Source organism: Lytechinus pictus, unplaced genomic scaffold (assembly GCF_037042905.1).
Source record: "Lytechinus pictus isolate F3 Inbred unplaced genomic scaffold, Lp3.0 scaffold_20, whole genome shotgun sequence".
Lineage (NCBI taxonomy): Eukaryota > Metazoa > Echinodermata > Echinoidea > Temnopleuroida > Toxopneustidae > Lytechinus > Lytechinus pictus.
The window spans coordinates 4347590-4371740 of NW_026974141.1; the positions used below are offsets into that span (position 1 = coordinate 4347590).

Consider the following 24151-nt stretch of genomic DNA (forward strand, 5'->3'; position numbering starts at 1 on the left):
TTTTGTTGGGGTGGACTTGTCCTTTAAGTATTGGTAGAGCCAGCCACAGTACATAGTGAATCTAGTCTCACTATTTCAGACTCTGCATTATGCACTACAGTATGCAAATTGCGTATTAAAACGAAGGGTCTGTGCCTGCAGACTATCATGTAGCCCCCCCCCCCCCCCCCCCGACATGTATGATCACAGAAACAAATTCAATCCACCCTATCTACATGTACACACATACAATATACATGACAGTTTGGTGTGGTTTAGTTGAGGATCTCTGGAAAGATTGATGAATTCATTGTATTCCAAAGCTTATTTTCCCAAAAAGAACTCTTAATTTGTGGAATCCAATTTTTTTCACTTTCACTTTCACACTTATAGCAGTGAAATTAAGAAAAAAAATGAAACTAAAATGAGGAGTCCATGGCTTTAATTAAAGGAAAGTCCACCCCAACAAAAAGTCGATTTGAATAAAAAGTGAAAAATCTAACAAGCATAACACTGAAAATTTCATCAAAATCGGTTGTAAAATGAGAAAGTTATTGTATTCTAAAGTTTTGCTTAATATCACAAAACAGTGATACGCACATCCTGGTCGGTATGCAAATGAGGGGATTCTTATTTTACTTCCGATTTTGATGAAATTTTCAGTGTTATGCTCATTTGATTTCTTCCTTTTTATTCAAATCAACATTTTTCTAGGGTGGACTTGACCTTTATAAAGTATTAAATGAAAGTTGGAAACGCTGGATGAAATTCATTTTTTTGTGCAAGAAAGTTGTAATGTATTATCAAGTTCTATATTAAGGCAAAAAAGGTGTGGTAATTTGATACTATGTATAGAGCTACATGTACCCGGTACATGAATATGGGTGGTATAATATTTGTGTGCAAAAATACATACACTGTCCTACTTTATAGGATATGACACTTGTTGTTCCCCTTACAATGTTACTTTATGCAAAAAAAATTGATCTATCCCGGGGATCTTGTATGATTTAATTGTTATGTTTGCCAAAATAAAAATAGAAACAAATGATAGAATCTTTAATAGTCTGCAGGCACAGACCCTGATTGGAACTTTGATCAACAAGTGTGCCTCCACGCAAAGACTAGCACATACAAAACTTGCTGTTCCTTCAGTACACAAGGCATGAGTAGGCTGCACATTCAGCAGACTAGTAGAATCTAGTGTGGGGTTGTGCCTCGTACATTAACCTGTACCTCTGTTTAATCGTGGGTGAAAGAGATGAACGATGTTTGATATTTTGTCAACCGCTTTCAAGTGCCAAGTTTTTAGATTTGCTTTAATACTGGTACTTATCATCTCAACTACATGTGTTTAAATAGCTTGAAATGTCAAGTAGTCTAGCGTGTTCTCTACTCTTCAAGTAGGATAAACTTTGACACCATTCTCACTACCGTCCTAAAACTAGTAACTGGAAACTAGTTTAACATGTAATGAGAACGGTCGAAGCGGTCTTGGAAGCGATCTTCTAAACCGGTTCAGAAAACCACCTAACGATGTACATGTAGTTTAGAAGATCGCTTTGCCTCGTTAAACTGGTTTTAGCTAGCGTGAGGATACAACCGTTCTTCGGGAAGTGATCTTCGCACATTTCAAGCACGCTACTCCACACACTGTATGTGGAATGCGGTTTCAAATTTCACGCGAAACATGTCACCCCACTGAGAGTGTTCCCATAGCAACAAGACCGCTTTACGTGAAGTGGTTTGAAAACCACTTTCGGATGATCAAATGGGAATGCTAGCAAAGCAATCTTCCAAGCTGGTATCCAGTAAACCAGTTTTTAGAAAGTATAATAAGAACAGTGTCTTTGGTAAAGTGGCCCATTTTACATTGAAAAAACTTTTCGTATTACATGTAGTTCACATTTGTCTTAAACATAGAAGCACTACAGTGGGTTGTTACACCCACATGTGTAATAAATGCTCACAAATGTAATACACACAAATGTAATAATGCACACAAATGTAATAATACACACAAATGTAATAATGCACACAAATGTAATAATACAAACAAATGTAATAATGCACACAAATGTAATACACACACATGTAATAATGCACACAAATGTAATAATACACACAAATGTAATAATGCACACAAATGTAATAACACTTCACCCACAAATTGTATGTAATTACACAAAAAATGTCATGGGTTTAGTAACACCCCCCCCTTCCCATTTCCTCTCACTTGCCTGAACCATTTCCTGCTAAACTTAATTCGCTGTGAATCAGTTCTACATTAGTGATGCAGGGAGGGATCTTAAAGAGATGACAATAAGGACCAACTTGACAGAACCATGAAATGTTTAACAATGCATTGCACATGTTCGGGGAGAAATAAAATTTTGCTTCACAGGACAATGAGGGAAAAATTTGAATATTTCATATAATAAATTACAAAAGAAATAGTGAGTGAGTGGTGTCCCCTCTTTCGCATACTGACCCAGGATGTGCATATCACTGTTTTGTGAAATTAAGCGAAACTTAAAAATGTCACAACTCTCTTATTTTACATCCGACTTTCATGAAATTTTGAGTGTTATGCTTGTTGGATTTTTCTCTTTTTATTCAAATCAATTTTTATCGGGGTGGACTTTGCTTATCCTTTGCTTAATATCCTTATCCTCTAAATCTATTAAAACCAATGCCCTCGCACAAAGATTTGATGATGGTGATCGTGCATTAGCTGTCATTGCTCGTGCCCTCTTGAACAAACTCCCAACCCATATCCAAAATGCTCTGTCGAAATATTCAGATCTTATCTTATACCTGATACCCCTCTTTTTTTTCTTTACAAGTATATTTTGTTTTATGGACTCATTGTTTATATTAGTAGTCAGCCCACCTGTGCACTTTGAGACATCTATATATTATATCACCCTATAAATGTCATTATTGCTTTCATTATGATTGTATCGGATTTGGATGCCACCTTGCTATTTCGGATCTTTATGCTTCGAGATAGTTCACAAGCAACTGACCTAGTCTACAAATGTAGACCCACATCTGCAGTGTGTGTATCACAGCTGATTCAACGAGTCTGCATGGCAGACTAGGTCTACTGAGGCTGCTTCGCTCGCCCTTTCAGGCTGGTTTGCTTTGCAAACAGCAGATCCCACCTCACGAGCCATTCAGAGTCTGCATAGCAGACTACAACTGACCTACAGTGTAGGCTGTTCTAGGTCAGGGGAGTGTTTCATCAACATTTATATCCGACAAGTTGTCAAAATTTACAACTTTTCTTGGTTTTGATTGGCTGAGGAGCACTGTTACTATGGCAACTGTCGGATAAAATAGGACTTGTCAGATAAAATGTCTGACAAGTCCTTTCATGAAATGCTCCGCAGGATCATCACCCAGGACGCAATTCCTTTGATGCGAATTTTGAATTTTGTACAGCAACCTATGGGAGAGGGCTGTCCTCCCCCCATCCCCAGACAGACCAAAAATATCACAAAGTTGCTGTGCATGCCCAGAACTATTAAAGCTCTGTGTGGAATAGTTTGTAGAGAAGCATTTTTGGTAGCTGTGAAAGGTGGTAAATTTGTACAGAGTTATGTGTGAATCTTAAAACTCTTGGCTTGGCACCAAGAGTGTTACCATAGGAACAATAAAGAACGATATCAAATCAATACAGCTTGATGATGGAGACTGAACACAAATGAAGGAATCCCTTGAACTAGTTCACTCAATTTGGCAGAAACTGTTTTGAATGGTGTCTTAGATTTGTTACGGTGTTTAGGATCTGAATGAATCAGATCAGTGAAAATGTTCCAGAAATTAAAGGTCAATTCAACCCCAGGAAAATGATGATTTGAATAAAAAGAGAAAAATCAAACTAGCAAAACGCTAGAAATTTCATTATAATCGGATGTAAAATAAGAAAGTTATGACATAAATAAAGTTTCGTTTATTTTTCAAAAAACAGATATGCACATCTCAGTGACGCGCAAATGAGACAGTCGATGATGTCCCTCACTATTTCTTTTGTTTTTTATTGTTTGAATTATTCAATATTTAATTTTTTACAGATTTGACAATAAGGACCAACTTGACTGAACCATATAGTAAAGACAATGCTAATACCACGTGTTCAGGGAGGAATTAATCTTTGTTTCTCTTGACAGGGAGGAGAAAATTAGAATATTTCATATTTCATATAATAAAATACAAAAGAAATAGTGAGTGGATGCATCATCGGTCTCCTCATTTGCATACCGACCAGGATGTACATATAACTGTTATTTTGAATTAAGTGAAACTTAAAAGAATTTCATAATTTTCTTATTTCACATCCAATTTTGATGACATTTTTAGTGTTATGCTTGTTAGATTTTTCTTGTTTTATCCAAATCAACTTTCGGTTGAGGTGGACTTGTCCTTTAAGTGTTAATGGATTGGGGTCTTAGATTTGTGACTCTATTGAGCAACAGAAGAATGAATCGAATCAGTGGAATCGGGTAAAGAAAGTGAGTGTGAATGGGGTCCCAGATTTGTGACAGTATTGAGCAACAGAAGAATGAATCGATTCAGTGGAACCGGTAAAGAAAGTGAGTGTGAATGGGGTCCCAGATTTGTGACCATATTGAGCAACAGAAGAATAAATCAATTTAGTGGAAGCGGGTCTAGAAAGTGAGTGTGAATGGGGTCTTAGATTTGTGACAGTATTGAGCAACAGAAAAATGAATCAAATCAGTGAAACCGGTCAAGAAAGTGAGTTTGAATGAGGTCTTAGATTTGTGACAGTATTGAGCAACAGAAGAATAAAACGATTCAGTGAAATAGGTTCCAGAAAGTGAGTTTGAATGAGGTCTTAGATTTGTGACAGTATTGAGCAACAGAAGAATGAATCGAATCAGTGGAATAGGTTCCAGAAAGTGAGTGTGAATGAGGTCTTAGATTTGTGACAGTATTGAGCAACAGAAGAATAAAACGATTCAGTGAAATAGGTTCCAGAAAGTGAGTTTGAATGAGGTCTTAGATTTGTGACAGTATTGAGCAACAGAAGGATGAATCGAATCAGTGGAATAGGTTCCAGAAAGTGAGTGTGAATGAGGTCTTAGATTTGTGACAGTATTGAGCAACAGAAGAATCAATCAAATCAGTGGAATAGGTTCCAAAAAGTGAGTGTGAATGAGGTCTTAGATTTGTGACAGTATTGAGCAACAGAAGAATCAATCAAATCAGTGGAATAGGTTCCAAAAAGTGAGTGTGAATGAGGTCTTAGATTTGTGACAGTATTGAGCAACAGAAGAATCAATCAAATCAGTGGAATAGGTTCCAAAAAGTGAGTGTGAATGAGGTCTTAGATTTGTGACAGTATTGAGCAACAGAAGAATGAATCGATTCAGTGAAATAGGTTCCAGAAAGTGAGTTTGAATGAGATCTTAGATTTGTGACAGTATTGAGCAACAGAAGGATGAATTGAATCAGTGCAACTGGGTCCAGAAAGTGAGTGGGAATGAGGTTTTTAGATTTGTGACAGTATTAAGCCACAGAAGAATGAATCAAATTAGTGGAGCCGGGTCAAGTAATGAGTGTGAATGGGGTCTTAGATTTGTGACAGTATTTAGGAACAGAAGAATGAATCGAATCCGTGGAATCAGGTCAAGAAAATGAGTGTAAATGAGGTTTTAGATTTGTGACAGTATTAACAGAAGAATTAATCGATTCTGTGGAATCGGGTCAAGAAAGTGAGTGTGAACGAGGTCTTAGATTTGTGACAGTATTGAGGAGCTGAATGAATCAAATGAGTGGAACTGGTCCAAGAAATGAGTGTGAAGTGGCTCTCAGATTTGTGACAAAAGCGAGGAACTGAATCTAGGGTAATTGAATATGAAATAAGTTTATGAAAATGACATGTAATAAAATCTTCAAAACTGGTTTCTATTAGGCTTCTTGAAAGCCTTGTTTGAAGCAAATGTCACACAAACTTCTATTTAAAAAAAAAAACTCTTGTAGGGAAATAGGATTACTCTTTGACTTTTGAATATACATGTAAAAAAACATTTTTTTCCCTCAAAAGTGCAGTCTCAGGACATTTGATGGTGGCGGGGCTGCAAAATGATCTAAAAGTATCTTGTTTCTCTTCAAATGTTCAGTATTTTAATACCAAGATTCAGGTTTTTTGTGTGCATCATTTGTGTATTCAACACAGTTCACTGTTTTTGTTGTTGCTATATTTCGATCTTGAGTAGATGTAAAACTACCCATGCACATAATTTACATTTTTTGGGTGTGTGTCTGGATCTAATGGGTTTGGTGTTTTGAAAAAGCGATTTGTAACTTACGAGTGACTTTACAAACGACTGGTGATTCTTTCATATGTAGTAAATAATATACACCAGGGGTGGTATTCGGAAAATTGTCTTAACTTTTCTTGTAACATTTTTTGTAAGTCAGCAAGATAACAGCTCGCTAAAATTCTCTTAAATTGGTATTATGAAAATTGTCTTATCTCTGTAAGGACGTCCCCTATTTCATCTCTGACACGCCCAATATTTCATCATCAACCAATCATTAAGCTTGTTATATGCTTACATGTAGGTCAACCAATAGAAGCGTCTCTTCTGAAAAATAATGAAGCGCATTGTTGTTATGAGGTGTAATTTCCTTGCGCCCCCGACGTTTTATGCTTGTGCGCTTTTGTGCTAAAAATACACGTGGCTCTTCTCAAAGACATATTTCTCTGAAAAGATTCATTGTCTAGAACACCAATTTTTAATTGCTGAAAAGTCTACCAATCCGTCGTAATAATGTCTTTGGAATGTCTCCTTTTGTGAAACATGATGTTCTTGCGGGATGCAGCAAGAAATTATTATTGCAGACGGACAAATATCGCATGCAACAATAAGTTACAATAGCCCCCTACCTCTTGTAAATTTTCTTGTATTTTCCATGGAAGTTAACAGAACTCAAAGATAAGAGAATTTTCGGAATACCTTTTATCTCGATATGTTATCTTGCGCAAAGGGATATTTATGCACCGTTTTTAACTTTACGCATAATTCTAGCTCTGACATCATAATAGCGCTCAGCGAAAGATACAAGAATTTTCGGAATAGGGAATTTATTGTAACTCTAAAGATACAAGAATATTTCTCTTAAGACAATTTTCAGAATATGGCCCCAAATCTTCTTTGATGAGAGATGTAGCGCTGAAGGAAGGATCACCGGTCATTTGTAAAGTCGCTTGTAACTTACAAACAGCTTTATGAAACACTCACCAGGATGTATAAACGCTGCAGGGCCCTACTTTGTCCAGTTTGGTTGCATTGATAGAGGAGAGTTACCTTTCCCAAAGCTAACATAGACGGCCTGACACCCAAATTCCCAAACCCAGTGCTAATCTTTTCAGCCCACCCATATCAATACTGGATGTCACGCACGTAAAACATTCCCCGTAGACTTGTGTGTTAAAATGGCACTTACAAAAAATTCATAAAAAATAAACATGAAATCAGAGGGTCAATTGTTTACTACCATTGGATAGGATATATATAGAAAAGGGTATCGTAGCCAGCTCATTTTAAATATAAATCGCCATTCATGAAGATAACAATGATAGGATCAAATTCGTCAACTGAAACAGTAAAATAGCCCTAATTCTTCCGCCAGTCAAAAAATATCTTCCCAATTTGGGCATAGGAAGTTCAGTAGTTACCATTTCTAGAATCAGTGTTAGATTTTAAATCATATTCATACACTTTTGTCAATCAGCAATATCAAATTGAAAAAAATTCGAATGGGTTCGGTCGAACAAATATCTTTTGCCTTCCTGTTGTAATTAGGCTCATGGCACCACTGGATTAGAAATTTGGGGAGTCAGTCCCTCTTCGGGGAGAGGTATAATAACCAGGGGTCCGTTTCATAAAGCTGTTCGTAAGTTAAGAGCGACTTCAAGAACTACTGGTGATCCTTTCGTGTGGTAAATGATATATTCATTGGCGATGGTTAAAGGACAAGTCCACCCCAACAAAAAGTTGATTTGAAAAAAGGAGAAAAATCCAACAAGCAAAACACTGAAAATTTCATCAAAATCTGATGTAAAATAAGAAAGTTATGACATTTTAAAGTTTCGCTTAATTACACAAAACAGTTATATGCACATCCTGGTCGTTATGCAAATTGGCAGACTGATGACGTCACCCACTCACTATTTCTTTTGTATTTTATTATATGAAATATTCTAATTTTCTCCTCCTTGTCAAGTGAAACAAAGTTTTATTTCTCCCTGAACATGTGAAATTACGTTATTTTAACAGTTTATGGTTAAGTTAAGTTGGTCCTTATTGTCAAATATGTATAAATTGAAATATTGTATTATTCAAACAATTAAAAACAAAAGAAATAGTGAGTGATGGACATCATCGACTCTCATTTGCATATCACTGAGTTGTGCATTTAACTGTTTTGTGAAAAATAAGCGAAACTTAAAAATGTCATAACTTATTTTACATCCAATTTCGATGAAATTTGCAGCGTTATGTTTGTTTGATTTTTCTCTATCGATTCAAATCAACAATTTTCTGGGGTGGACTTGACCTTTAAGCACGTAAGAAGGGATCACCAGTCGTTCTTAAAGTCGCTCTTAACTTACGAACAGCTTTATGAAAGGGCCCCCAGGTTAGCCACTTCAGTTCCAAGAACTGTTCTACCAGCATTCCCTGATTAACATGTTAATGGTACAGTGTATTGCTTCCCTCTACCAATGGCCAATTTGTACTAGGTCCTACTGAGCAAAAATACATCTGAGGTGAGAGAGTTTGCAGGGATGATCAATGGCCTTCTTGAATGAATACCAAGTTGATCATATCAATGGTACCACTCGATGAGGGTAGATGGGGAGAATGAGTTTCTGAATTGATCAATTAGTGCTCTTATTGGGTTGAAGCATGTAAATGTACTGTTATTTGTCACCTACTGTATCAAAAATTCGTGTTATCTTTGAAGTATTCAAATTATTTAGCATTGATGTGTCATTTTGAATTTCTTAGGTCGAGTAAAATTCTAAATATTCCTTATTTTTGTCTGTTATGGTGTACGCTTACTATCCAAGCTGCATGGGGAATTTACCAATCGATACAGAAGTTTGAGGTTCGGGCATTGGTCACGTCTTCCGTATGGTGACATCAAAAGTTGGCCCAAGACATGAATACTCATATTGATAAATGTCTTTACAAAATACAAACACACACACATTTTCTTAATTTCTTATTCTTTTTCTCATGCAGGTTTTGCCTCGGTTTTGCCCGCCGACTCGGCCTATGTGACTATCATCCGAGATCCTGGCACCATGTTCGAGTCCACTTACACCTACCTTCAGTATCAGCACAGGTACGGTGTCCCACTGACCGGCTTCCTGGAGAACCCGAGCCGCTACTACGAACCCAACGGTGGCAAAAACCATGCCAAAGACTCCATGCTCTACGATCTCGGGCTGGAGGAGCAGTTCAAGACCAACGCCGCCGAAGTCGACCGGAAAATCCAGCGCATCTCCACCGAGTTTGACCTGGTGATGATGACGGAGCACTTCTCCGAGTCCCTTATACTCCTCAAAGAGCTCATGTGTTGGGACTTCCAGGATATCGCTTACTTCAAGATGAACGCCCGCAGCCCTTCATCGGTGAAAAGCGTCAGCGAGGAGACCATGAAGAAGATCAGGAAATGGAATGACGGTGACACAAAACTTTACAATTACTTCAATAGGACATTCTGGGACAAGGTTCATGCCTTCGGGGAGGAACGTATGCGCAGGGAAGTCGCCAAACTCGAAGAGATGAACAAGATGATGAAGGATCGGTGCATCGACAAAGTGATCACCAATGACCAACATGTGTGGCACCCATCAGGTATCGCGGTAGAAAGCTTCAAGCTGAAACCTTCAGTAGAACATGATGAAGACTGCCAGATGATGGCCAAGACAGAGCTTCCTTTTACTGCCTATGTCCGACAAAGGCAGCTTGCTAAGTACTTTGGGCACAAAGCGCCCGTGCTTTGATGACGGCTGAAATAGGCAAATCAAGTCATGACATGGACATGAATTTAATGTAATTTCGAGAAGTATTATGCCTTGCAATATGACAGCAACTTTTTAAAATGATGTCATGAATGATGTCCTTATTCTTTTATTATCATTCTTGAATGGTATATAGGGGATTTGTCCTAGAACCTTAGAAAGTGATTTTAGATTCGCCTGTTGACATATATGTAGTTGGGGACGTCATTTCAAGGCACTGCCCTTACAGCGAATGTCACATCCTGTCCCTCATTCGCTATCGAAGTCAAGACCGTGATAAAAGAAGTGTCCGAAATCTTGCAAGAACTTGATTTTGCATGAGTGATGTCATCACTAGCTGAATTCTCTTAGCTGTATGTGCCAAGTGCAACTTTGAGGCTTTTCATCTACATGTAGTCATTGGAGTCACTCGACTATTCCTGATAATCATGTTGCGGAATGGTTATCATACATGTAGTTTTTACTTTTGCTATTATTTGACCCTTTGCTTTTATTGACCAGTGGTCAACCACTAACTTGATTACTGGTTCAAACCAAGCTGATATTCTTACTATTATCCATTACCGAGGCTGTCTCCGGAGAAGTATTTTATGAACTGTTAAAAGCTACTAAAATCCTTGCACGCCATTGGCTCAGAGCACATTTTTATCCCAATATATATATATAAAGAGGCATTATTTATTACTGAGGCTGTCTTTGGAAGAGCATTTCACGAAGCATCTTCTCAGCAATCTTCCCTGAAATCTGTTGTAAGCTACTGAAATCCTTGCTCGTGATTGGCTGAGAGCAGAATTGCCTGGGGAAGTCACTGCCAGTGTGGCTCACGAAATGCTCATCATGTATTATTGCTGAAGATTTGTAGCCAGGTGGCATGTATATGACGTTGAGGTTTATGTTGGTTCACCAAAGCGGGGCCCTGTATTATAAGGCATGGCGATTGATCGTGGGTCTAATTTTTACGATCGATTGCATTGAATATTGTGTATGATCAATCGTGCAAATCAGCCTCCACGAAACCATGGTTTCAAATGGTGGATTCAAAGCCACATTTCTAAAAGGCCCTTCATGAATGAGGACCAAATACTGTGCTTGAAGTTGCGAATTTTTCTTGTCCTGCCCGATATTGTGACATTGTTCTGAATAGAAAATTAGAGTCTAGAGAACTGACCTTTATATTAGTCAAGCGACTGCCATTTGTAAGAGATGGCCAATGTTTTAAAGCAATAAAGATTTTTCAAATGAGATGCAATTGTAGCATACTTAACAAAGTAGAATTTTACTATTTAGGCAGTACATGTACATGTAGATAGCATTGTAAGAGTTTTTAAAGTGGGAATTCCTCTCTTTTCATAATACATGTAGAAGCTTATAACTTATTTGATATTTATTTTGAAAGCAATAATGGCTTATGGAGATTTCTTTAATATTTTTGGCGAACAGGAATAAGTTATGGATTCATTCTTGTGTATTAAATCTGAAAGAGGAGTGAAACGACCATTAGGTATTGAACCCAATGCTAATCTAAAAAGGACTATTTGCTAGTTCAGGGCATTCGCTCAGTATTTAGGTGACTAATTCCCACCCAGCCCCCCCCCCCCCCCCGCGCATACCCAAAATTCTAGATTTCTCTAACTATGGAAATACCAATACAAATATATCCTTGCTTTATCATTGTTAACTTTTTTCTACATTTAGGGGGCTAAATCACTCTAAGGCCCCATGTATATTGGAAAGTGTCCCATTTTAATTCTCAAAATCCTATATTTTTTTAACCATGAAAATATCAACACAAATTGCTCTATTAAACCATAAAGTACAATTTAACTATTTATATATAAATACCAAATAATGTGAGGGACCTTGTTCCGCATTTGCATACTACATGTAAATCACACTCGGACCCTAATGTATTTTGAAAATTTACACGTACATATACATGTAAAATAAAGCGAGTTTTGACAGCAGCTTGACAAGTGGCAATATGCTTGATTGGACATTGTGTATTATAAAAACCTTTTTTATATTTCTTTTCATATTTATTTGAATATTATACAACGCAAAATTCAAGATTTAACGATTTTCAAGAGTGAATCTCACGAAAGGGTTTTGAATTGGGTGATTGTTGTCAGAAGCTAGCATACTCTAGCATTATGTATTATGATAAACTGTTTTAGATTCATTTTCTATGTATTATTTTTATATTTTCAATGCCAAATAAAAAAGAAAATTCAGAGTGCAGCTCATGGAATGGTTCTGAATTGGGCATTTGTTATTAGAAGCATACTTTAATATTGGGTATTATTGATTTCCTTTTAATATTCACTTGAATTATCATACAACTTAAAATTGAAAATTCAGGCAATATTTAGAGTGAACCTCAACATTGTCTTGAATTAAGTGATTGTTGTCACAAGCACACTCTAACATTACATATCATAACAAACTTGTACAGATTATTTTTCATATTCATTTTAATATCATAAAATGCGAAATTCAAGATTCAACAATTTACAGAATGAACTAAAGAAACGGTTCTTAATTAGGCAATTGTTGTCAGACTCTTAACGTTACTTATGATAATAAACTATTATTGATTCTTTTTTCATAATTTTAAAAACTATTTTTCAATGCAAGATTGAAAATTTAATTGATTTCAGAGTGAAATTCATGAAAGGGTTTTGAATTGAGCGATCAATGTCAAGACCATCATCATCTTCAAAACATGTTGATATATGATTATAGTAGTACATGTAATAATAATGATTAATAATGATAATAATATTCAATTTTCATAAAATAGCACTTTAAATAGGTTGAATGAGAAAAAGAGAAAGAGAAAGAAAAGAGAGAAAAAAACAAAACAATCATATTCAACCTAAATACATTATTATACAAATTTGAGACTGAATTTGGAAAATTAATAATGCATTGAGTGGTACATGTAGTAGGAAAATTTAAATTTATCTTGCTGAAGCATTCTTCCTAAATGCATCCCACTTCCGTGCATGTACAGTACGTTGTCTTGGTTCCATTGATTCGTTTGCAACGAACATCAGGTACATCTTAATATGGCGATATATATATATATCTATTGTATGAATTTACTGTACATGTGTCTCTATGGTTATGTGTGTACACACACCCACATCAAGCTCTGGCCACAACAAAGGGTCCACTGAAAACTAATCAATGTCATTCAATATACCCTGAACATGTTTTTATAGGAAGAATTCTTCAGCTTAATTAATTTCCGTTCTTGGAGATGCCCAAGGTCAATATTCAAAAGTCGGCATATATCGGTTGTTTAGAGTAATGTTTTACCGTGAGATATTCATTTCATTTCATTTACTGGTAACTTAATTTTGTTAGTTTCATTTTCAACTAAGCATAGCTATGAACATAATAATGAACTGTAGAAGCAGGAGGATTTGGGAAGAAACATATTCACTCCTTGGCAATTGTTTGACTTACTCAACATCGCGTTAGACTTAACTTGGGATTCTCTTTGTACCGAAATGCAATAGCAAGTGGGGAAGAGATTTCGTCCATGCGGGGTCCTCGCTGTGGAATTCTTTTCCTGCGAGAGATCAGCAAAAGCCATTCTGTGGAAATGATTAATATCAAACTACATGTAAGACTATCAGTCAGTATGTAAAATAATTTGCTGTATTGTATCTCCTCATTTATTTTTTCATATCACTTGCGGACCCTGGGGGATGTTTCACAAAAATTTAAGTATGACTTAAATCGCACTTAAATGCCGACGTGTACATGATATGCGACGCGCGATCTTATTGATAAATACGCAGTAGTGCACGTCCTCATGACACGATCCGACCAATGCGGTCAAGTCTTTCATACCGTATGCAGCTCGATATATAAGTACGAGTCTAAGTCATACTTAAATATTTGTGAAACACCCCCCTGGACATTTTACTTGATATGGAATTGGCACCCTCTATTGTATAAATTACATTATCAACATTATCATTTATCAGTATCTTATCCAATCCAAAGGACGTTTTATATAGTGCCTTTCCCTTCGTTTACAAAGCACTGCACGCACACTACTCTGGACATGTAATATTGTGACAGCAATTTCTCGGACCAGATTGCGCAAACATGTGAAATGTACATGTAGCTCTTCCATGTCGACCTCCAAAGATGAACCATTGTACATTGTCCGAAAAGATGTGCCTAAGGCACAGTTAACTCCATCCATCTAACGTAGTATATTTGTGTGCAATCTTCTCCGATTCTCTGCCAAATATGGAAAAAAAAGGGGAATGAAACCACTTCTTGTTTGCGTTTCAAGAACCTAAATGCCAAAGACAACTCTGAAACGTGCTGATATGGACAATAGAAGAGATGTGTGCTGAAAGTATTGATTTCATGCTGGTTTTATTTTTCATATATTTTTTGATACTCGGACTTATCTGTGTTGAATTAGTGAAAATTCAGATTTGTAAAGGCGACCGCACACCTTACGATTGGTCTGCGACTCAATTTTGGAATAAAACGTAGAATTTGATGCTAATATTGAGACTTGGAATATCTTACTGTGTTATGTTCCAAATCATCGTACAAATACCTATGTTCAAATCTGTGACTATGCTATCATTCTTCTTAGAATAAAATCAAATTTAATATCTAGTCGTAATGACGTCATAGCAGTCGTAAGATTGGCTACAATTTGAAACTAATTTGAAACTAATTTGGCCTTTACTCGAAAAATAAAGGCTTGCAATCTTTCAAAATTGTTATATTATTATTCTTTCAATTAATTTTAACCTCAAATAAAATGATATGTTCCATTAACATTTTCAGAAAATGAGCAAAATGCGATTTGTTCCAAAATCGGATCGCGAACAGTCGTAAGGTGTGCGGTGGCCTTTAGATTTGAACCGACTAACTCCAAGGTTCCTGTGGTCACGATTCCCAGCCAGCTTGGGGCTTGTACCACAAAGCTTAGCAATCATTGTAGAACTTTTTTTTTTTACGATTGATTGCATTGACTACGATGTACAATTAATCGTGAAAATCAAGTGTACGATTAATCGCTAATTTTTGTATCACAGGACCCGGGGTTTTGTTATGTGGAGGCGTTGTGGTCTAGTGGTTATGACTCCCGTCTTTCAATCTGAGGGACGTGGGTTCGATTTCCAGCCATGGCGTGTTTTCCTTCAGCAAGAAATGTACCCACATTGTGCTGCACTCAACCCAGGTGAGGAGAAAGGTTACCGGTACCTGGTAGTTCTGCCGCATTACTGTAGAGTGTTTAGAGACTTTTGAGAAATAAGTGTTAAGCGCTATATTATCAACTATTATCTATTATTATTCTTTAATAGGGGTAAGTATGAGTGACAGTGACTTCATGGAAGGCCCGAATAGACGCTTTTAGGAGTGTAACTTTTACAGATTCTTTTATAAATGTGTTTAAAACAATGATTTATTTTGTGGGATGTAGTTAAAAAAAGATAATCTGGGTAAATCTAAAGTAAGCATTGATGCTGTCTACACCATCGTGTATGAACAGAGGCTGAGGAAATTTGGATTATGTTACTGTATTTGGGATTTGAACCCAAGTCCTTGTGTTTCAAATTCCGGACAGTTCTCCACTGGGCCACTCCTATGTAGTCAAAATGTATACAGTGCAGTCAAACCTGTCTATTGTGGCCATCCATGGGAAACAGAAAAAAAAGGCCATTGTAGACAGGTGACCTTCATGGGCAGGTTCTAAACACATTTTCCTTTCAAATTGGAGAGGATTCAGGTGGCCACTAAAGACAGGTTGCTAGTTGTCACTGCAGACAGATGCACTGTAAAAATTCCAGTGTTGATTTAACACCAGCCCAGAATCTATATATGTCTACACCAGAGAAGTGTTAAACAACGCCAGTTCCCTTTTGGTCTAACACCAGATAGTTGTTTATACAACACCAATTTGTATTAAAAACAGCATCGGTTTGATTCCAAACTGGTGTTGTTTCAATACTTCTCTGGTGTGGACATATATAGATTCCGGGCTGGTGTTAAATCAACACCGGAGTTTTTGCAGTCTGGTTGCTAATAGAGCAATGGAACTGTACTCATGGGAAGTTAAAGGTAAAAGAAAGTAGTTGCAGCAAACAATTATTTCACGAGAAAGTCTGTAAAATCAAGGTTAATTGTCACCATATTATCATATATCTCTAGATCTGGTACATTAATGTAAAATTTTCTTTGTGTAATCATGAAATTTTCGCTTGAAACCGATAATTCTGATGATCACTAACACAGACAAGCATATGTGGGATAGTGTATTAATATTGCTTGGAAAAATACACAACATTTGATAGAACTCCGTGCTTATTTTGCTAAATTCTCAGCAATAACGCATTTTCTTCCATAGCCATTTGGCACCTTTTTAAATCTATACTGTACATACACACACTTTGGTGGTAATTTCATTGGATTCTGTTCGAACTCATTTTGAGGTCGTTACCACAACTGGTATTTAACGATTCAACCCGCGTAAAGGGTAATGCGCCTATATATATTTTTTGCAGGAGTTTCTGCATTTATTGAAAAGTCAAAATAAATTTACAATACATAAACATAAATACACAAACGTAGCACGACATTAAAGTACATTGCAAAGTGACAAATTTATAACAGTGTCACAACAAAAATTTAGACATGAATACAATTTAAGGATAAGACTAAGTAGTGAAAAACAATGCAGTGGCAAACAATATAAAGCAAAATAAATGCTTGAGTAATAGCAGCCATGTTGAATGTATCGAGTGTATACAGTCAAGTAATGATACTTGAGATAGTAGTATAAGCCAGTTCGTAGTTCCACTCTGCGCATGATCAGAAGATTCTACACATGATCCGAGGAAGGTCATTTGTACCAAAGTGACATGGTGATTTAAAATTTAATGAGATAAGCACCAACTTCGATGTCTTGATTATATATTGATATATATATATTCATATATTCTTTTAAATTGTGTTTTTCATTCACATCCACAAAAGACAATGCGTCCACGAATGACTGGTATTTCACAGTTTACCAAGAACATTGTACAACCAAATATGCATTCAAAGTAGAAATGCAACAAATACCTTCATAGAGTGTTCATTGATGTTCTATTCTAGTCACCTGGTCTATTCAATTTCTTCATCCCGCTATGTAAGGCATGCATATGTAATATCTTGCTTTGAAATCTGCCTATCATAATGAAAGAAATGAAATGTCATTTGAACAAAATTGTCTATGAAGTAACTACGAACTGGTCTATTGAGTTATTTGTTTGATTACCCATTTAAATGTATGTTGAAAGGTCTCTTTATTGCCATCATAAATCAATCGTGGCATAATTTTTCATACTTGTATGTTGAAAGGTATCTTTATTGCCATCATACAAATCAATCGTGGCGTATTTTTTTTATACTCGCTGGAAGAAAAATTTGAATGTATAACGGTAATCTAATAATCTAAAATGTATTTTGTATTATCAGCAAACAGCAGTTTCAAAATAGCAGTTATAAATAGACTCATCATTCTATGCATGATTATGAATGCATGTGGCTTAATGTTATGATATGTCAATTTTATAGTATAACAAAATACATGCATCATTATCATAATGTCATGTGATACAAATATGACCAAATAGTTATATTAATTGCATCAGAATGAGTAAATGCATTGGAATTTGGAGCAGGGGCCATTTCACAGACACCTACATGTAAGTAGATTTGCAAGGAAAAAACAAATTAATTGCAAGTCACTTTTTAGGTCTCCAAATCAGTCATATGTTTTGCAATTAATTGTTATTTAGTAGTATTAACTTACATGTGGGTCTTTTTTCACAGAGAGTTAAATGTGAGTATGTGAGCATTGCAAGGAATTTACAATCGATTGTAGGTTAACTTTTAGGCTCCCAAATCAATCATATATGTTTTTTTGCAATTAATTTTATCTTTGATTATAGAGTACCGAAGCGATGACAGTTGCCATGGTGCCATGGCGGCCTGGTTCTAAACAAATTAACCCGCCGAATGAAAGCATGTTTCTCATGGGAGAAAATGGCTGCTATCGGAATTTGATCGCTTGCAACCTATTTTTCAGACGAGCCTAAGTGTACAGATGATCATGAGGTGCGGCTCTGTTTAGAACCAGCCCGCCATGACACCATGGCAACTGATGTCATACTTCGCTACTCTATTGTGGCTCTGGTACTTGGAACAAGGAGTATGAATCGAATCAATACAGATAAAATTGATCTTTCGATTGTAACTTTGGACTTGATAAAGCCATTGATTGCACATGCAAGTTTTTTGCAGCACACCCCTCATCTATGTGTAGTATAAAACATCACTGTATTGTCCAGATTTAGGGGCCTCATACAAATATCTAACAAAGAAATGACATCATGCTCTAAATGCAATGTGTTATAATCAACTCATTGTGAGAGAGAGAGAGGAAGTCTATGAATCTATTTTAATACCAATTACCAATTATTGACTCATTTTGAAAAGGGGGCTTAGCGTGACAACCAGAATGTGATATTAAACAGGGGCCGCGGAACCGGGGGGGCTGGGGGGCTTCAGCCCCCCCACTTTTTCCCAAAACCGTGTACAAAAACGTAAAATTGACCATATGATTGTGATTTTTAGCATGGTCAGCCCCCCCCCCCACTTTTGGCTCAGCCCCCCCCACTTTGAAAACCGTTCCGCGGCCCCTGTTAAAGTTATTGCTTGTACAGACTTGTTGCGGCAATGGCGGACAACAGATCTCTGCAACAAGGCTCAGCAAGAATTTTGTGTACAAAGATCTATACCTACAATGATGTTGTGGCAATTAACCTTAAATTGATTTTCCAGACTTTCTCAATGAGTAATTTTTGCTGCATCTGCATTCCTATTAGCTTTAAACTGTACTCTGAATTCTTACTGTAATTAATCTAAGGTTTAGATTTTGGCCTCACAAAGCTCTCACAAAAATATATCATTCCTCCAGCTGAATATATGGCAAATAATTGTTATTTTGTTGCTTTATCCAAACAATCTTTTGACCATCAAATATTTTTCATGAAGACCAAACATTTACCATACTTTGGATCCATTCCAACATGTTTTGCAACTGTGTATTTCAAAAGAGTGGAAAAGCTATGAATTGTCGTTCTGTGTTAAAGAAAATCATATTATTTTATCTGGTCTGATCTGGCCAATGCAGGAAATGTGTTCTCTCTCATACTTGTTGATGTATTCGGATAATTTGTACAAGGTGCGTTCAGACATTCTGCAAGAAAACTCTGTGAGTTGTTGGCCCGTAGTCTGATCTTGGGTTTAATTCAAACTCTGGTCCAAAGTTGGGGTTGAGCTATGGAAAGTCAGATGTGAAACAAAGCTCTCAGTAACAGTTTAGGCTCAATTTCTCGCCTTATTGGACACACAAAAGCGTTCATAAGTAGGAATAGTATCTTAGGATATTAAACAAAAGAAACATACAATGAAATCAGAATTTTGATGTTTTTGCTCACCATGATTTTAGCACTTAGTTAGACCATGAACTGAGCTAAAGTTGACTTCAGAATACAGCCCTTGTATACAAAGTCCATTGGACGATATTCAAAAGAAACAAATAGGCCCAAATTCACAGAGGTGGTTTTAAAACCACCAGTAGAACCCATGGTTTATGCAGATTTTCTGTATAAATTATGCTTATTTACCGCATATATTAAAAAATGTCCAATGCTGATGCACGCTTTTGCCACAGTGCCATGGTTAAATATGCTATTCTACTCTATGAGTCCACTGTTTGAATAGTGAACTCATTAATTCAAAACAGTGGACTCATGAATAAAATAGTGTACTTAACCATGGCAACAGGCGTCAATTTGACCCACTGTGACAAATCGCATATCGGCATTGGACCTTTTTTAATATACGCGGTAAATAGGCGTAATTTATACAGGAAATCTGCATAAACCATGGGTTCAACGATGGTTTTTAAAAACCACCTTTGTGAATTTGGGCCTTAATGGTTCAGAGTCAAAACTCACTCGTTTTAATAAGGTGACAAATAAAGGCTGACCAATCGAATTCCTTGATAAGGTTAGCGTAAACTAATTTGTCCAGAGTCGTGCAGACAAACTTGTGACATCATTTAACATGGCCCATGAAGTCATAATGAAATAATTATGAGTATATATATATATATATGTATCCTGTATATAGAATAGCTATATTTGCTTTATGTAGTGCTTAATACTTACTAATCAGAAGGCTCTGATTGTTCTACAATAATACGGCATACATTATGCTAATTACCCTAGATTTAGAATTGTATGATTAATGATTTAATAATTTCATTATGCTGTCATGAGTTTTGGTTGTGACAATTTGGATGATTTTGTGGAGACTTGAAATGAACAATAGTGGAATGATTTGTTTTAATATATTTGAACACTGAAAATCATTCCATGGCTTTGTTAAACAGTTTCTTATTGAGGCCATAGGGGTAACTTCTTTTCACTGCTATACACTTTTCAAGGATATCACTGCGAAAAATGCTGAAGTTAAATCAATTGAATGAAATTGATATTGTAGATTATATATTTCAGAGTCATTTATAACCTACACAAATTGAATATCATACAATAACATTATTAACAGTAACATTATTACACTGTAAAAACTGTGGTGTTAAAACTGACACCAGTGGGTGTTAATAGAGGACCACACCCTCTGGTGTTAAAATTACACCCTAGAGATTGAATATAACACCAAAGAGTGTACATGTAACAACCAAAGGTGTTGCAACACCTATAGGTGCTAAACTAACACTGTCAATTGCCTATATTGTATACAGGTAATACTCATGTAACTGATTTATTATGTTCCATTGATTTTGTTGTTGTTGTCCTGTTAAGGAAAAGTATGCCTTTTACAGAGAAGATATTAATAAACTTGCTAGTATTGTCGTGAGGTTTAGACCAAGTGGGTATTAGACCAATTGTAGGGTAGACCAAACAGTAATTAGACCAAATTGATAGCAGACCAAATGGGTTTTAGCCCAAGTGATACTATTATAGACTATTTGAAAAGTAGTCCAACTGCAAGTGAATTTAGATTGTTCCAGTATATATTGCTATGTATTAATGCACTGCCAATATACAGAGAAGTATTATTACTATGAAGGAAATTTGAAGAAACTTTCCTTTTAGTTCAGTTGAAGCTTGCAGGTAGTCTTGTTCATACCTAGACTTGGTCTTCAATCAAATGGTCTACTCAGATAGTCTAATTCCTCATAGACTGAACCCTTTTTGCCCACAATCATCTAGGTCTAATTACCACTTGATCTAAACCATTACTTGGTATAATACTTTTCCATCTGTCATTTTGTCAACAATTTGCTCTCTCAATATGTTGAGAGATTTGTTTTATTACTGGTAGATGATTACTTTCTGATGTTTGCTTTGCCATGTGAACGCGATCTCAAGAGATGTCGTTTTTTATTTGCTGGTGGATAATTACGTTCTCTTGTATTCTTTGCCAGATGAACTTGATCTCTCGGTATTGCAATTGTTGACTGGCTCTATTACACAGAAAGATACAATCATTGTTGATTATTGACAATCATTTATCATTTTTATTCATGACTTGTGCAATTTTCTTGTTATTGGACAGTACCCGGAGCGGGTAAATGCAGTCGGTAATAATAATGATGATAATGATAATAGTATTTCAAAGAAGTATGGGATTATGAAAAACAAGTAATATAGGGGGAGATATCTTGCATAGCATCGTATATCATTTGCTAAATGAGTTCCTTTTGCCCTTTGCTTATTTTTTTCCCATACACGCATTTGAAATGAGTTTTTTGTTCTTTATTTTAAACCATCCATGCATTTGGTTCTGCCTAATTTGGCCAATACAGAATATCAGTGACTTCACAGAATATTTGATTTTTTTATTTCTGCATTTTGGATATCATGGTTTGATGGAGTGTAATGAAAAAAAAAAATCAAAAATCTGTTCGATGGGAATCTGTTCAAGGGGTCTGTGATGTGGCCATGTAATATCCTCTTATTACGCAGTGTTTAATATTAAAAGAAGAAGTTTGTTTTGAATAAAAACCCAAAATATAATGCAAACTATTTGTGAAGGTTTAGAATTGTATTAAAGGAAACCAAAACCCAAGAAGAGAAGCAATCTTATTGGAAAGAGTAAAATGAGAGACATCGAAATTGGTTATGAAATAAGCAAGTTATGGACGTTTGCCAATTTGAGGATCACCGTAGAAAGTACAACAAGCATTTTCAAAGTTCCGTAACTCGCTTATTCTATAACCGATTTCGATAAAACAAGTTTTAGATTGCTCCTCTCATTTTATTCTTTCTGATAAGATAGATTTTCTCCTTGTATTTTGGTTTCCTTTAGCTTTCTTAATCTTGGATGGATTTTCCTCAAACCTTCACCAATATTTAAAAAAAAATCTGCTATGTCAGAGATGCGGCAACTGCAGATCACCAATGCATGCAAGGCGATTGCTTGAGCTTCTAAGATGGCTGCACAAAGACATTAGTGCACAAGGTCTATGTGAATATAATGATGTACTTGCTTTCGCAAGATTACCCTCATCTTCCCCATCCTTATCCCCCTTCCCTTCATTCCATCTCCTCCCCCCTCCCTTCATCTGGGAGTATTCATTCCATTATATGTATTGGCCTGTATTCTGAAGTTGGGTTTAATTTAAACTCTGGTTTTAAGTTGTGGTTTGACTATGAAAAGCCAGTTATTGAATAAATCTATATAACAGAAGAGGTTCAATGTATCAGCTCATTTGACTCCCAAAACATTCTGAACTGCCTGGGAAGGATAAGTATGACAGCTGTCTTCACCATTAAAGAATCAGTAAAGAGCACAGTAAACATGAGAAGCATTCACTGTAAACACAATTTTGAACCGTTTGGCTTCCCATAATTTAAGCACAGAGTTAGACCATGGTCTTAAAGTGATTGGTTAACATTGGTTTGACTTTAAAAAAATCTGAGCTAGAAGGTCACACTTGTCACCCGTTTCTGTGATGTTACAAAATGAAGCCCAGAAAAAATTGCGTTTGAAAATGATTATTTAGTGCCTCAAAAATTGAAATATAAAGTGACCGAAAACACCATCTTAATTTCATCCCATACACTTATGTGTACTATCTATTTACAAAATCGGGGTTTGCCTTGTAGTTTTAGCTTTTCATTCTCAATAATGGTTGTTTTCAGGGTTTATTAGTTCTAATACATGCACTTGGACACATGTTTCATCTTGGTTTGATAATTTTTTTAATCGGCTGCTCACAAAGTTAAACAATACCTTTAAGTTAAACCCGACTTCAGAATACGGGCCATTGTGTTTATTTTGTGCTTGGTAAAGGCTGCTTTCTTTTAATGAATTTTCACTAAATTTGTGTAGAATTCTCGCTGAATTATTCGCTGAGGTATTCTTTTGTAAATTTTACAAAGCTAGAAATATGTATATACAGGGTATGCATGAGAAACATTGTTGATATTTCATATTTATTTTAAATTTTCATGTTGTTTATAGAGTTGTAATAATGATCAAAGATGAGTTAGTAATAACCAGGACACATTTGCTAATAATTGTGTGTGACAGAATATTGTAATTACATGTAGTTCTCATTTAATCCGCATGAAATAATTATATTTGACCTGTAATAAATTACTCTTGTGCTTCGACTGATCTGTCCATGATTTTTACTACCATTTTGACCATGGTCATCTTGTACTCCCTCCTTATCATCATAATCATACTTGCCATATGATTATTCATAAATCATGTCCGACCATAAATTATTAGGGGGTATAATATAAGCCACCCCCACCTGAAATATTGATGGGGGGGGGGTGGTATATCCCCCATCCCCAATGATCGACCCCCATGACTGCGTTACTGATAAAAAAAATTGTGTGCATGCTTGTATTTGAAGAAAGAAAAATAATGAAAGTAAAATAGTGAAAAAAGAACGGTCTGCAAAGAGAGAGGTGGGTGAAGTGCTGAAAGGAGAGGTGAAGGTCAAGAGAGGGGAGGGGGGGGGGG

At 36.1% G+C, this 24151-nt stretch overlaps 1 protein-coding gene across 1 annotated transcript; it reads left to right on the plus strand.

Annotated features, from left to right (window-relative positions):
* The first annotated feature begins 4546 nt into the window (after positions 1-4546).
* Positions 4547-23790, plus strand: LOC129282870 (galactosylceramide sulfotransferase-like). The gene is made up of 2 exons (XM_064115131.1): positions 4547-4577; positions 9261-23790. The coding sequence occupies exons 1-2, from the start codon at positions 4547-4549 to the stop codon at positions 10025-10027; spliced, it is 798 nt and encodes a 265-aa protein (XP_063971201.1). The 3' UTR covers positions 10028-23790.
* The last annotated feature ends 361 nt before the right edge of the window (positions 23791-24151 follow it).

Coding starts and splice junctions, on each gene's coding strand:
- LOC129282870 (XM_064115131.1), top strand. CDS start 4,547: ATGAATCGATTCAGTGGAACCGGTAAAGAAA. Junction 4,578..9,260: donor CAGTGGAACCGGTAAAGAAA/GTGAGTGTGAAT, acceptor TTTCTCATGCAG/GTTTTGCCTCGGTTTTGCCC.